This window comes from Sminthopsis crassicaudata, chromosome 1 (genome assembly GCF_048593235.1).
Source record: "Sminthopsis crassicaudata isolate SCR6 chromosome 1, ASM4859323v1, whole genome shotgun sequence".
Taxonomy (NCBI): Eukaryota; Metazoa; Chordata; class Mammalia; order Dasyuromorphia; family Dasyuridae; genus Sminthopsis; species Sminthopsis crassicaudata.
Window position 1 is genome coordinate 518,079,313 of NC_133617.1, and position 15,807 is coordinate 518,095,119.

General features: G+C 33.2%; 1 protein-coding gene across 1 annotated transcript in view; it reads left to right on the top strand.

Annotated features, from left to right (window-relative positions):
* LRRC2 (leucine rich repeat containing 2) overlaps positions 1-15,807 on the top strand; it is a 175,984-nt gene that overhangs the window by 157,538 nt on the left and 2,639 nt on the right. The window contains exons 7-8 of the mRNA XM_074281698.1: positions 1,498-1,650; positions 3,100-3,236. Coding sequence (XP_074137799.1) covers positions 1,498-1,650; positions 3,100-3,236 — 290 coding nt within the window. The remainder of the gene's footprint in view (positions 1-1,497; positions 1,651-3,099; positions 3,237-15,807) is intronic.

Here is a 15,807-nt window from a genome sequence, read left to right on the forward strand (position 1 = left end):
TCTCACTAATTTCAAAGTCATTCTTCAATATGGATGGGGAAATTATGGAGAAAGTAGTATGTGATTTCAAAACTTCAAAAGACCAAATATGGTTGGTTTAAATCTAATTCTTATTACTCACAAATTCTTTTGCTTAATTATAAATAATTTTTTCACAGTGTCTCTCAATATAAATTCAAGGCAAATTCTAAGACTTTTCTAGTCTTAGAGATGAAAGTCCACCCAAGGTCATAAAGATAGTATGCATAAGCATCAAAGGCAAGATTTGAACTGAAATCTTTTGACTGAAAAGAACTCTTTCCTAGCTAAATCATCCTTTCCTGTGCTATGTAGGGAAAAGAGTGTTGAACTCAAAAATCAGAGACTGTGGTTAAAATCTCAACTCTGTTGTTTTTCTTGCTCTTTGTCCTTTGGTCTTGAATAGGTTCATGACATTAGTGACGTGATTCTATAACATGTGAGTGAATTGGATTTAAGTGAGGGAGGGCTATGCAAGATCACCTGCTTCATTTTCCCCTCCAGAGCTGTCTCAGTCCAGTGGCCAGATATATATCAAGAAGACTATAGATGACTTTGGATGCAAAGGGGAAACTAAGCTAAGGTTTTCATCAGGTCTCAGTTTAATTAAGGCTATTCCTATTCAGAGATTAAGTATAGGTAGCATTTGAGGCAAAGAAATTTCTCTTTCATCCAGTCCAAAAAAATCTAAACAAACAAACAAATAAATAAATAAGTCTAGGAGGGGGAGATCCTTAGGATTCCTGGCCAGAACAGAAATGAGTGCTATTTGCATTCACTCTCAATTAATCAGATCTTCTTAGCTAAAAGACAATGGACAAATCAGCTTTTTCGAGCCTTACTTTCCTTATCTAAAAAATGGAATATGAACTTGTGATTTCACTGTTGTAGGGAATTATATGGTAAAAACAAATATAAACAAAGTCAGATAAATTCCTTTTTCTAGGGCCAGGATGATACCTTGTCTGCAGCAACTTGCCCAGGGTCATACAGCAGATGTGTCAGAGGCAAGGCTTGAACCCAATTCATCCTAACTTTGATATTGGTTCTCTATCTACTGTCATGTTACATTCCCAACTCAGAAGTGAAGCTTTGCATAGGGTAGTTACAGGAGAAAAGTACTTTTTCAACATTAAGTATCATATTTATGCGCTGCTGATGAAGAAATGTTTATCAGCATAATAATATCTATTGGTTATATCCCCCAGTAGAGTGTAAGCTCCTTGAGATCATACAATTTTCATTTTTTTTGTTTTATTTCCAATGTCTAGTACATAGTATGTCCTTTAATAAATGCCTGTTGATTGATTGATTGAAGTAAAAGATAATCACTTTTATCAGAGATGATAGACTGTTAGATTCAGCTTTTTATTCAAGAGTCACCATGGCATTTTTCTACTGAAATGAGTTGACATATGGTATTAACACAGGTTTGTACTTGTGTCTTGTTTACTGATGTTGTCTTTTCCTTCTTCTTAGACTGGAAGAACTGCAGACTTTTCTCTTACATAAAAACAAACTGACTTACCTCCCTCAGTCTTTGCTCAACTTAACAAAACTCACTTTATTAGTAGTCAGTGGGGAAGGTTTGGTGGAGATTCCAACAGCTATTTGTGAGTCAAACTCTATAAAGTAAGTAGAGAAAAGAAAAAAAATCAAACTACAAATGAATTTAGACTGAAAATGTTTTAAAATGATGATCAACAAAGGAATATGGGGAGGAGAAAACACAATCTTTCTTTGCTTTACTTAAATGTACTCCTTTGTAAAAATACTTGAACATTTGGTTGGTCATTTCACGTACCAATAAGATGAGAGTAAGATTTTGTTTTGTGCAGGTTTTTTGATAGTATGTTATAGTACTCTAAGGTGAATGTTAGAGAGACATCAAAATGCAAAATACCATAAAATTTCAGTTCATCAAATTGGTCTTGGGAAATGAAATCTGGATAATTGAGCATTTTGATTACCTGTTATCCAAAAGTTCCTTTTATTCAAATCTTGTTGTTTTTTTAAAATCTACCTTCTTGTTTAATAAGCATAGCATATTTGTACTTTTTGCATATATGAATTAAAGATTTTGAAAGTCTTTGGGGTTCTAATTATTAAGATCAATTCCTTTGTTGTATTATTAAGGATAAGGATAAGTGGCTCTGTCACAATTAAAAAAAAATAAATCACTGCAGGTTTTTCCTATTTGTTTTTTTAAAAAGGTCAAATAAAATCAATGATTAATCAAAGGTTCTGATTAAATGAAGTTTTCCTAGATCATATCTTTAAGTATTTTAATCTTTCCACATAATGATGATATTAGAAAAACTCTGGGGTGTCTGGCATGTCACTCACCTCTGAATCATTTTAATATAAACTTTACTTTAATATAAATCCCCTTATCCTTTCTTTTAAATTTAACAGAAGTATTTCTTCTCTAAGCTCAATAATATTTTATATTCAAGGGGAAATTAGAATACTTAAATGAATAGATCCACCAAAGGTTTAAGAACTATCTTATAGTCTTCTTAGTTTTTCTCTCCTATTCTTTCTCTATTTCAGAGGAAATTCCAAATTCAAACATTTTATCACTGGGGTATGGGCATTAGAGTGAGAAGCATGAAGGTGGGGTGAGAAGTGGAATAGAGGTTTGAGGTTTTGCAGACCAGGGCAGTCCTGGGAATGAGAGAATAGCAATAAGAAAAGGAGAGAATGGCTGAAAAGTATTTATTTCTTCCTTTTTTCTTCTCTTTCCCTCTTCACCACCAGCTCTATCTCTAAACTCTTGTTCTTTGCTAGTACTAGAATACAATTAGAAGCAAAAACAAGATTGGGGTGGGAAGGGAGGATGAGGACTTGTAGAGCATGGGAGTTAGCTGTGAGGGAAGAGAAAAAAGCAGAAAAAGAGAAAGTGAAGAAGCAAAAAAGAAAGGAGAGTCCTGGTAATTAACTACCAGACCCCAAATTGCAGGAAGCTGTTTTCAAGTGACCATTAATAGGAAAAAATCATATATAGTAGATTTATTTGAAAAAAAAAAAAAAAACTGGTCAGATGGAAGAATTAGTATTTTCTGATATCTTTTATAATAGATTTGTAAGTCTTATGGATAACCCAATTGGCAAAACCAACTATCAAGACAGTGAAGAAATGACGGGAAGTGAGCAAGATCGCCAGCATTTTGAAAAGGAATTTATGAAAGCCTACATTGAAGATCTAAAAGAAAGAGGTACATATATTAAACTTTAGATACATACTTTTACTATTATTAATAGGTAACCAGTCATGCAACATATACAGTTGTTAAAAATTCATACTTTAGAAAAAAATATATATATAAATTGCAATTATTTGTGTGTGGTAATATTTCATTTTTAATAGTTATTTTTTAAACAAGTCAACAAAATGGACAAGGCATTATGCATATATAAAAATGTACTCTAAAAATATAAAGGACCTAGCATAGTCTTTGTCAAGTCAATTTTTAAGAAATGCAATACTTTTACAAGTAAATACATAAAAAGTCATTTTTGTCAGGAGGACCTGGGTTCAAATTTGACCTCAGACACTTAACATGTTCTAGCTGTGTGATCCTAGGCAAGTCACTTAACCTCAATTGCCTCAGAAAAACAAAAACAAAACCCAGTCATTTTGTCTTACAAAAGGAATCTTACAAAAGATCTAGATCTGGAAGGGACCTCAGATACAATTTGTTCAAAATTCCATCTTTTACACATGAGGAAACTGAGAAACATGTTGGTAAACTGAGCTGTTTAAGGTTGCTAAGTCAGTACAAAAAACAGCATCAAGTCCTCTATCATTTTTGGAGCCAGTGTCCTAAGGCTATCTCCCACTATCCTTACCTTCCTTAAAATATCAAGTTTCTTTAACGAATTTAAGTGGTCATTAATTATTTGGCAGTGGAATTGAAAGACATGAAGGTAATTGAAAATTAATTCTTAATGATAGCATGTATTTATTTAGTTTTTAAAGGTTTAAGCAGTGTTTTCCTTAAAACAACTCAGTGTGGAAGTAGTTTTATTTATTTTTGTAGTTTAAAAAAAAAAACAAGACTTAGGACTTGAAAAAAATCATAAACAAGTTGTTATTAAGGAAATTAATATTAATAGTATCCAAAATTAAGTTCTTTTGACTGGTGCAAGTCAACCCTTAATAAATACTTTTTTACTGATTAATTCTGAGTCCCAAAATATACTTTTTAAAATAATATGAAATTTTTTTATGATAATGGCTCACATTTATATGAGTCTTTTCAGACCAAAACTATATCATTCACTCATATATTGCATTCCCCTATTAGAGTCCCTTCAGAACAGGGACTGTTTCATACTTGTATTTGTGTCTCTAACATATAACATTGGGTCTGACACCTAGTAAGCACTTAATAAATGCTCTTTTGATTGATCGAGTTGTAAGAAATTTCAGAGCATAAACTTAAATCAACCTGTGCCTGAATAGAAGGCTTTGCAAGATCTTTTGACTATACCATTTTTCTTCTCTGACATCACAACCACTCTAATTCAGGGCCTCATCATTTCAAGCCTGATTATTGTTAAGAAATTGCTGGTGGAACTACCTACCTTAATCTTATTCGAATCCATTCTTATTCAACCACTAAGATGAACCCAAGAATGACCATGGTATTCCCCTTCTCAATAGATTAGTGGATTCCTATTGTTTCCAGGAGCAAATACAAATTTCTCTGTCTTTCAAAGCCTTTTATAGTCTATGCTCCCACCTTTCCAGTTTTTGTATATCTTATTTCTCAACATATTCTTCAACCAATGGTATTGACATCCTAGTTCAAGATACCCCATCTCTCAACTCCCCACATTCTCTCTGGCTGCTCGCCATGCCAGGAACACTATCCTTTTTCCACTCTTGACTACTACTAACCTGGTTTTCTTCAAGATCTGCTAAAAATCCCACTTTCTGTAGAAAAACTTCCTTCATGCTGCTTGATTCCAGTGCCTTATCTCTCCTAATTATTTCCTATTTGCTGGAACTCTGTCTTCCCAGAAATCACCTGGAGTCAGGGTCACTAAACATCTTTAGTCTTGATCTTTTACAGTCAAGGTCGGGGGTTAGGCCTAGCAACCTCACACACACCTTCCTCCCTCAAATACCAGGAAAGACTGAGTCAGCTTCTGCGTCTCAATCCTCTTCCTCCTCCTACTCCTCCCACACACGTCACTTCCCCCTCTTTGTCCCACCAATCAAGTCATCACAGAATAGCTGGGGAGGGTCAACCTTCAAACAAGTTAATAGGGAAATGTCCAATTGGCAATTAGTCTCACGTGCTTCATTATCCAAGTGCATTGCTCAGTTCTAGCCCTTTACACCTATTTATTCTGTATATAGCTTGCTTTGTATAAATTTATTTATGTGTTTTTTTTCCCCCATTAGATTGTAAGCTCCTTTAGGGCAGGAAATTTCTTATTTTTGTATCCCCAGAGGTTAGCACAGTATCTGGGATGGAGTAGATGTGGAATCAATTTTTTTTTTTTAATTATTACTTATTTTTAACATTCTTTTAAAAAAATTGATTTTAAATTCTTTCTCTTCCATCTCCTATTGAGGTCATGAAATGTGATATTAATTATAAATGTTAAATCATGTATAAGCAATTCCTATAAAAACAGCTATGTTGAATAAATGCAAAAAAATAAAAGTGAAAAAAAATCTCTTCATTTTGTCATCAGATTCCATCCATTCTCTCTCTAAGAGATGGAAAATATTTAAGTCTTTTGAAATTTGCTTGGATCATTGCATTGATCAGAATAGCTAAGTCAATTGCTATTTATCATCACATGATGTTGCTGTTACTGTATCCACTGTTCTTTTGGTTCTGCTCACTTAAGTTTGAATTAGTTCATTTAAGTCTTTCTACATTTTTCTGAGAGCACTCTGCTTGTCATTTCTTATAGCACAATCATCTTTTTAGCCACTACACAAGTGATAGGCATTCTCTCAATTTCCAATTTTTGTCATCACAAAAAGAGCTGGAATAAATGTTTTTGTACATACAGTCTTTTTTTTTTTTTTTTGGTTTAATCTCTTTGGGATACACAACTCTCTGCCTGTCTCTGTCTCTGTTTCTGTCTGCTTCTGTCTCTCTTTGTATATTCTGTATATGTCTCTTTCTCCTCCCCTCCTCTGTTTTTCTTCATACAAGTATACATACGCACACATACATTTAGGTAAAGATAGAAATTCCCAAAGACTCAAAAACTCAAGATACTGCGACTCACCCTAATAAGGAAAAAGTGAAATCTTGATAAAGGTGAAACGTGAGCAAACTCTGTAAGGAGGGAGAGAGCATCAGAATCTCTAGGACTTTCTGGGGGAGAAGCTTCAGGAAACCCAAATGAAGGAAAGAGTACTGCTACATTTAGGTAAAGGGAAGCAGGAGAGGGTACCCACACCCATTTTTAGTGTGAAATCAGAAGAGCAGTAGCCCCTCTAATTCTGATAGGATTATGTCATCCTGAATGCTGGGGATTGTTTTAAAGCAGGAGGGAGAGAAAAGAGGATTTTAATAGTCTATGGTATTGTCCTAAACCTTCAACATATTTATAATAGTGGAAATTATAATTCACAAAATACTTCACTCACTATAACCATGTGTTGAAAAATAATTTCCACATTTCAGATGAGGAAACTGAATTAAATAACTTCTTCATAGTCACATAGTTGGTAAATAGCAAAGCTGAAAAAAGAATCTAGGTCCTGTGCTCTTCCCTTGTATATAACTGTGCCTCATTTATGTCCATAGGAATGTGTAATACCTTGAAAGGCAAAAACAAACTAATCAATTAAATGAATGAATGAATAAACAGGCAAACAAATAAAACTATGCATAGAAAGTGTCATTTCTCACAAAGAATGTTTTTACATGATTGATGTCCTTCCAAAGTTACAAATGATAAAAGTGTGATAGGTAGATAGGTTGGGGTTGTTAGCCATAATCAGCAATTTCTATAAAGTTGATTTTTTAAAAAGTCATTCATTAGAATTTTTCAAGGCTTCCAGAATTAAGAAAAAGAAAAATTCTATTTTGTTCATATGAGTCTTGAAGCTTAAAAAGATGCAGTTAGATTCTATGACCTCTATTTTCCTCTCCAAATCTCAATATATTTTCCTATGATATATTGGGAATCACACCTGTCTTCCTGTGTTCTATAAAGGTGAACTATTTTTTTTCTTGGATTTTTTCTTTGCCTTCCATATTCAAACCAGAACATAGCATTTTTTCTTATACTTAATAGTGTATATTTTTTCCAGTTGCATGTAAAGGTAGGTCATTTATTTTAAACATTTATTTTGTAAGATTATGAGTTCCCGTATTTTCTTTCTTCTTCCCTTCCTTCCTCCATCCCCAAGACAGCAAGCAATCTGATGTAGATTATTCATGCCCAATCATATGAAACATATTTCCACATTAGTCATGTTGTGAAAAAAAAAAAGATTTGAAAGGGGAAAAAGCTTGAGAAAGAAAAAAAAAACAAAAATCAAAGTGAAAATAGTATTTTTTATTTTTTTTTAGTATTATTTGATCTGTATTCTTTCTTTGAATGTGTAGCATTTTCCATCATGAGTATTTTGGAATTATCATTGATCATTATATTGTTAAGAAGTCTGTCATAACTGATCATTGAACATTTCTGTTACTGTACAATATTCTCTTGTTTAAGCTCACTTCACCCAATAGCAGTTCATACAACTCTTCCTAGGCTTTTCTGAAATCAACCTGCTCAACATTTCTTACAACACAGTACTGTTCCATTATATTCATATACTACAACTTGTTCAGCCACTCCCCAACTGATGGGCATCCCCTTAATTTCCTATTTCTTGCCATAAAAACAGCTGTTGTAAATATTTTTGTAGTGTGATTCCTTTTCCCTTCTTATAATCTCCTTGGGATACAGATCTCATAGTGGTATTACTGGATCAAAAATGCATAGTTTTATAGACTTTTGGGCATAGTTCCACATTGCTGTCGAGAATGGTTGGATCTGTTCACAATTCCAATAACATTGTTATAGTCAGAACATAGTATTATGAACCTCTATTCTGGGGCTAGGTATATTGAGAAGTGGGGAAGATTATCTGTCCCTGTGAAGCTTTCTTAGTCTCATGGAGAGTAAATGCTGAGTTGTAGCAGAAGAACATAACAAACTACATATGCTTGGCCAAGTGATCTGAGAAGGGAGTTTCTGAATATCAAATCCCTATCTACTTCTTGCCTTTCTGTTTTGCTTTCCAAGCAGGTTAGAGAGACTGAGACTTGAGTGAACATTCCCAGAACAACAGCTGATATTTAGCAGTCACTAAGGAATTTTCTGAAGAAACACATGGCAGACACAGACATGTACCAGCTCACTTTACCCAAGAGAGAATTCACAGCTTTGAGAGTTGTCTCATAGGTGATAATGTGCCAGTGTTTGACAGTTTGGACACTTGACCTTCTAGAGAGAGGAGGGAATTTCTTGATACAGTGTACTCCAAAGAGAAGAAAGATTATCTATTTAAAGAGCAGGGTCAGTAAAAAAGAAAGTGCAACTTCATTGGAAAGGAGATTGTTGAATAAGGGGATTGCATATGTCTGTATGAAGAAGTGGGACTCTCTAGAATGTCAAAGCATTGTTCTGTAAGGAATGCCACTTTCAATCCCCTTCTGAGTATTTTGGTATCTGGTTATGGGCTTGTGTGAGTCTTTAGCATTTTATTTATCTCCTGTGGAATGAAATGGACTGTTTAATTATATATGCTTTTTTTCTTGAATTTTTGTAGTGGAAAAAATAGTCTTTTACCCACATTTGGGAAAATTTAGGCATGAGCTCTACCATGAGCAAAACAGGAGATTTCCCTGGAGATCTTTATATGGGATAATTAACTTAAAACAGGAGCTTGTGGACAGACCCCATGCTTGGACAATAGGGAGGAGCAATTAGTAAATCAGCCTTAAGCCACCTGATTCTTTAAAAACAATGAATAATACAACAGTGGATAAGCTCATAGATTTCTTAGACACATCCAAGTGAAAATGTATTTCCTATAACCTTACTGAGTATATTGGAAAACTCATCATTTGGTAGGCTCATTTCAGAGGATCTGAGGGTAAAGGTGAAAGCTAAACCATAAGCAGAAGGTTGCTGTTGAATGTTTAATAATCAGCTCCCTGGGAAAAACAAAAAAAAAAATTATATTTTTAAATTTAATTTGCATTAGCATTTTCTCCAACACTTTTTTAAGGTTAGGTAAACAATAAAACAGTAAATTAAGCCTTGATTTGTATGTTGCTGATTTCTTAAATGTAAATTCTTATGCTGAAATTTTGACAATTGACTCTCATAAGTCAGTATAAATTGGCTTCACCAAGCGATTGTATAGCATGCATAATCATGCAACTGAAATAATAAAACCACTAATTTTTAAAACATTCTCTATGGCTTCGCTATTTTCTTCTTCAAAATTTGAATCTGATTTTCTCTTGTCTCAACACAATATTCTGGACTTATAAAAAGAAATTTGGAAAAATAACTCACATGTATAGAGTTTTTTATGGGTTCCAAAGTGTTTTCCTTATAATAATTCTGTGAGAGTTTTCTTGGAGAAACAGATAACAGAGTCAGTAGATTTGGTTTTATCATGACTCTAAAGGTTCAAGAAACCTCATTTCATGGGACATTTGGTCATTTCATATTTCAGTGCTACTGAAACCACATGACTCAGTCCATCAGGCTAAGATACAGGGGAGAAATGTTATGTAAAAACGATCATTCTTTATAAGTAAGAAGATAGAAATAGTATGAGAACTAATTTTAGATTTATTCAAAAATCTAATGAAAGATTCATTCAATGAAGGCTCTGCTCTTACTGTCCTTAGTAATACAGCAGCATAACAAAGACCCCACAGAAAAGCCATAGTCTTTGAGTATTTGAAGGGTTGTCAGATGGAAAACAAATTAGATATCTTCCCCTTGGTGTAAAGGAGTGCAGAATGAGGAGAAATGAGGGCAAGTTATGAAGAAGCAAATTTAGGCTCGATGCTAGGAAAAAAGTTTGGACAATTAGAACTGTCCAAAAATGGAAAGGGCTGCCATAGGAGGTTTAATGTTTACTCTCAATGCTTGTATTCAAGGAGCCTAGAAGACCACTGTGTGAGAATGACATAGTGGAGATTCCATTTGAGTATGAATTGGACTAGATGGATTCTGTGATCCCTTCCACATCTTAAATTCTATTATTCTGTGATACAATTTAGCTCAGATTGTAGCCTCAAAGCAAAATTTATCATCAAAAGAAGAAAGTAGTAGGGAAGAGTATTTTTTCACAAAAGGGTGAAGAATAGACATGAAAATGCTTGTTGTAATTGACAAAATTTCAGTGTTCACTAACAACCAGATACCAAGAAGGAATGATCATTGTGGAGTGAGTTTAGTCAGGGAAAACTTCTTGCAAGAGGTAAGTAAATTAAGTGATGGGGGTTAATGGCACAGAGAAAGAATGGGGATGATCTTACTAGAGGAAAAAGTATAGGCAAAATTAGGAAAGCATGAGGGAGTAATAAACCTCAGAGAAAAGATTGAAGCTGAGGAACTGTTATAAGACTGGATACTTTATTGGAGGGCTTTGAAGACTAGGTTGAAGAATTTTGGTTTGGCTTGATAGAGCACTGAAATAAAGACAGAGGGAAAAAATAGGTTTTACAAAGATATCATCTGGATAGAAGATGGACTAGAATAAAGAATAGACTATAATCATTGCAACACTTTAGGAGTCAAGCATTGAGAGTCTAAGTCTAGGTAAGGGAATAGTGAAAAGCATCAGATTTGATTTAACAGGACATGATAGATTACTGGCATGGGTGAAGGTCAAAGAAGACTCAAGCAGGATATAAGAGGGCTGAGAGTTGGACTTGAAAGGAAGAAATTGAATCTGAATTTTGCCTCAGATGTATACTAAGTGTATGATTCTGATCAGATCATTTAATTGCTTTCAGCCTCAGTTTTCTCATTTATAAAATGGGAATAATAAAAACTATCTCATAGGATTGTTTTGAGGATCCAATGAGATAATACATTTAAAGAATAAGTAAACCTTATAGAACTACATAAATACAAGCTGTTGATGTTAATATCCAGACATGTCAATAACATAGATGGTTTGCATAATTCTGTCATTAAAATAATCTCTGTAAGTCATGTAATTTTTTGTTTTTAGTTTCTAATTAGCTGAACCAATTTTAGTTCACTTCAGGAATATGCTGCTTAGTTAAGGTTTAATAATCAACTTAAAAATGCTCACGGGGAGGCTGCTAGGTGGCGCAGTGGATAGAGCACCAGCCCTAAATTCAGGAGGACCCCAGTTCAAATCTGATCTCAGACACTTAACACTGCCTAGCTGTGTGACCCTGGGCAAGTCACTTAACCCCAGCCTCAGGGGGGGGGGGGGAAATGCTCATAGGGCATATTGTTAACTTTATTTTGCAGTATTAGGGCTTTCTCCATCATTTTAGTAAGTCTGGGGGAAAAAAAACACATTATAACTCATGCCTTGATTTGTAGCATTTGCTAATTTCCAAGGTATAAATGATCAATGGGAAATTTAACAATCAACTTTTAAGAGCAGTTTAAGCTAACTCCAGCATACTTTCTGCCACTAAATTCAATCTTTTTGATAAAGAAGGGCATAATCTCGTTTGCTTATCAAGCAGAAACACAAGGAAAAAGCTTGTTAGTCTACTTTAGAATTTAAGAGCCCAAAGAATCATTTTACATCATCCTAGAATCTGTGTGGTATGAGTAAATGGCACACATCTTACTAGGGTCTCTTGCTTCTCATATAAAGAAGTCATTTTTATTTTTGCTAGGGAAATTGTAACCAATTTTTTCACCTCCCTCTTTTTGCCTTGATATGTCAGAATCTCACTCTCTTTTACTTTTCTACAGCCTCTGATAATGAGGTGGTCCATCTTCTTGCCAAGGCAAGCTCCTCTACATTTTCCCTTGTTCCAAATTCCTTTCACCCTCTCTACAATATTGTCCCCTTAATCATTCTATCTCTCATTCTTTAATCTTCAGTCTAAAAAACTAGAGAGTAGCAGTGACTAGAGTAAGTTTGACTTAGACCCGGACACCCCAGGCTTCTGAGTTCCCTGCCATCTTCATGCTGAAGATTCAGGAAGGGCTGGTTCTACTTGGAGGAGGTCAGAATGAGTGAGCCAAAGCAAGGCAAACCAGGACCAATTACTGCAAAACACTTCAGAGAATGGATTCTATCATTAAAACAAAGGCCCAATTCAGAAACTAAAATTGAAGAGAAGAGTAAACCAGTGAAAGACAATGACATAATTTATTAGACATTCTCCAATTAATAGTATTAATTAATTAATACTATTCTCCAAATGTTTTTGTTTTTGCCAACTCAAACAAATGCTGCTGCCAATTTGATTAGTACCATTTCCTCTTTCTTTAATTTCTTTTGTCAAGGGCAAATCATATGCTGTTTAGTAATGTTTTGTAAATAATTCCAAATTTTTTTTCCCCGAATGGTTATGTGTATTCACAAGTTTTTCAACAATGTACTAGTGTGTCTAATTTTCTGACTTTTGTTATTTTCATTAGTTCTCTTTGATTAATAAAGAGAATTTGGTATTTTTAAATTTGAAGTTTTCTAATTATTAATGATTTATGGCATTTTCCCTCATCTATCTATAGATAGGCTATTTTTTTTTTCTTTTAAGACCTACCTGGTTATATTGTTAGGTTATTATCATTGAGGATTGTTCTTAATAAGTTAGAATGAGATCCTCTTGAAAGTGTGAATTTTATAAGAGATACTTTCAGTTATTTTTTTTTTTTTATCAAAGAGTGAGTCCTTTTCCAAGTAGAAAGGCTCTTCATATTTATAAAAATTAAGGTATAGATGATTTCAAAGAAGCATAGAACAACTTGTATAAATTGGTGCAGAATAAAGAAAGGAAAATAAGAAAAGCAATTTATATTATATCAGTATTTTGAAAATGAATAATTTTGGAGATTTTTACGAACTAATAAATAATAAAGTATGCAGAAGCATATGACAAATCCTTGCTGATTGATTGGATTTGAAATCAGGAATACTTGAGTTCAAATCTTGCCTCACATACTTGTTAACACTGTGACTTTGGATGATAATAGTTAATAAGAACCGTAAGAATTTATAGATCACTCTAAAGTTTGCAAAGCATTTTGTTTGTGTTATCTAATTTGGGACACTAATAATAAATGTTGTTGGTTATTAGTGAAGTGGGTATTATTATTATTATCCTCATTTTGCAGATGAGAAAACTGAGGCTAAGAGAAATTAAGTGAATTGCTTAGGAACATTTAGGGTCTGAGGGTGGATTTGAATTCAAACCTTTCTAATTTGAAGTAAAACATTCTATCCACTATCCCACCTAAGTGAGTCAAGTTTTTTTTTGAAACTCTATTTTTGCACTTATTTAAATAAGTTGTTATATGAATAATGTATCTAAAGCACATTGAAAATCTTAAAAAAACTTTTAAAATGTCAGCTGCTATTGTTGTTATCTAATCCAATGCTTCACCTTCCAGAGGAAACTAAAATTATAGAAATTATGGGGTTATGTACAATTATACAACTTGTTAGTGGCAAATTTAGGACAATAGGCTAGGTTTCTTTATTAACTTTGCATTATATAATCACATACCAGTACTCTATTACATTGTCCAAAATATTTCTTTAAAAGATTTCACTTATGTGTTTCTGACAAGATATTTTGGCATTGAGAAAAAGCCAAAATTAGAATTATGCAAGAGACATATATGATTTGCTTTTCTTAGAAAAAAAAAGTTAATAATAACCTTTGATTTTTTGAAGCTATTTTAATTTTCAGAAGTTGAGACTAATATTGAACTTGGTCCATGATTTAGGAGAAAAAAACAAAACAAAACTGAGAAAGGGATTGGGAGGTCATTGGATTGGGAAATGTCAGGTCTAATTAAACATGGATTGCACACATTACACAGTATTGAATTAATGAAGAAGCTTATGTTTCTCAACTTCTATAAAACATTTTTGTTCCATCAAATCTTTATGCTGTGAGCTTATGTAGATGGTCTCTTGGGTCCTCTCCATTTTTATCATTCTGTGTGATTCAGTGAAACTTAAAGATGCAAATGGAATAAGGCAAAGTCACCCTTGAAGATTGTAGCTTGCCTCTGAGGTCTATGTCATCCTGCTACATCACTGGAAGTGGTAATAGTGGTGGTGGTTGTAAAGGAGCAGTGTTTTCTTTTAATGAATTTTTCAGTAGGCTTTGGAGTAAAATTAAGACAAACCCATCTTATTTTTATTCTTTTAGTTATACCATTTAGTTTTTTTATATAAAAAGAGAGTTCAGGATCTATCATAACAATCATTTTTGTTGTAAAAGGCAAATCTATTTTTAAAAATTGCTACTATATTTAATTCTATCTATTGGTGTAAGAAGTGCTTTGAATACTACTTTTGCATATTAATGTTTTCATTAGCCTCAATGAAAAAAAATACAATCTTGAAAACTAATTACCTTTTTACTGACCTAAATATAATTTAAAAAATAGCAACAACAACAATTATTTTTAGATGATCAAATTATGTGACTTCCTTTATATTCTCAGAGAAGTTCCAGGATCATTGGATTTAGTATTTAAAGGGACCTTGAAGGTTAAATCCTTTCATTTTAGAAATGAGGAAATGAGGATCAAAGAAATAGAGGGACTTATCCAGCATGGCACACATTGTAAGTAAGAGGACCAGGATTTAAACTTAGATCTTTGAATGCATCATCCAGGATTTATTCTATTTATACTTCAGTACCTGTCTTATTGACCAGTCATTCATCTTGGACTAAGGCAGAGGATAACAGTAGTACTCAACTAATCACTACACATTAATGTAATTCATTATTACCAATACATTATATAATATTTTAAATAGACTTACAATGTAATACAGACAAAATATATACAAATATATTTAAAAAGGTAGGAAAATAGTAGTAAATTATTGGAACTTGTTAAATTATTAATAGTCATTTAAATGGAATTTTTACTTTTATCAGATTTTTCTAAAACTTATATTCTAAGGATCCTTAAGATATCATAAGTGCTTGTTTGGTTTTTCCACAAACATAGATTTAAAATCCTTACTTCATATGTTTTCCTTAAGTTGCTATGTGATGCATATGCATATGAACATACACACATATATGTGTGGTAAAAGGATGTTTTGTGTTGGATTATTCAGCTTCTCTTTTCCCCCATCCTATTATTGGTTCAATGTCTATCTAAGTTTTTCATGATAAACACATATACTCTTTTTCCTTTAGGAAATAGTGATAAAAAACTCTATGAGTCTCTTCCTCTCTCTCTCTGTCTCTGTCTCTCTGTCTCTCTGTCTTTCTCTCTCGTTCCAAGTCTCCAGCCACATTACTCTGTCAAATTATTTCAGCAATCTGACAGATATTAGGTTGGACCAATATCTTGATTGGATACCACAGTAAGCTCTAACTAAATATATGAAATATAGAAAAGACTGAGATAAAAAAAAAATCACATCATAAACAAATTAAGGGAGAAGGGATAAAGATACATTTTACAAATATGGAAGAGTTCTTGATTAATAAAATTATGAAGAAGTTCACAGGATGTAGAGTGGATAATATTTATTACATGAAATTGAAAAGTTTAAGCAAGACCAAAATCAATGTATTAAAATTAAAATGG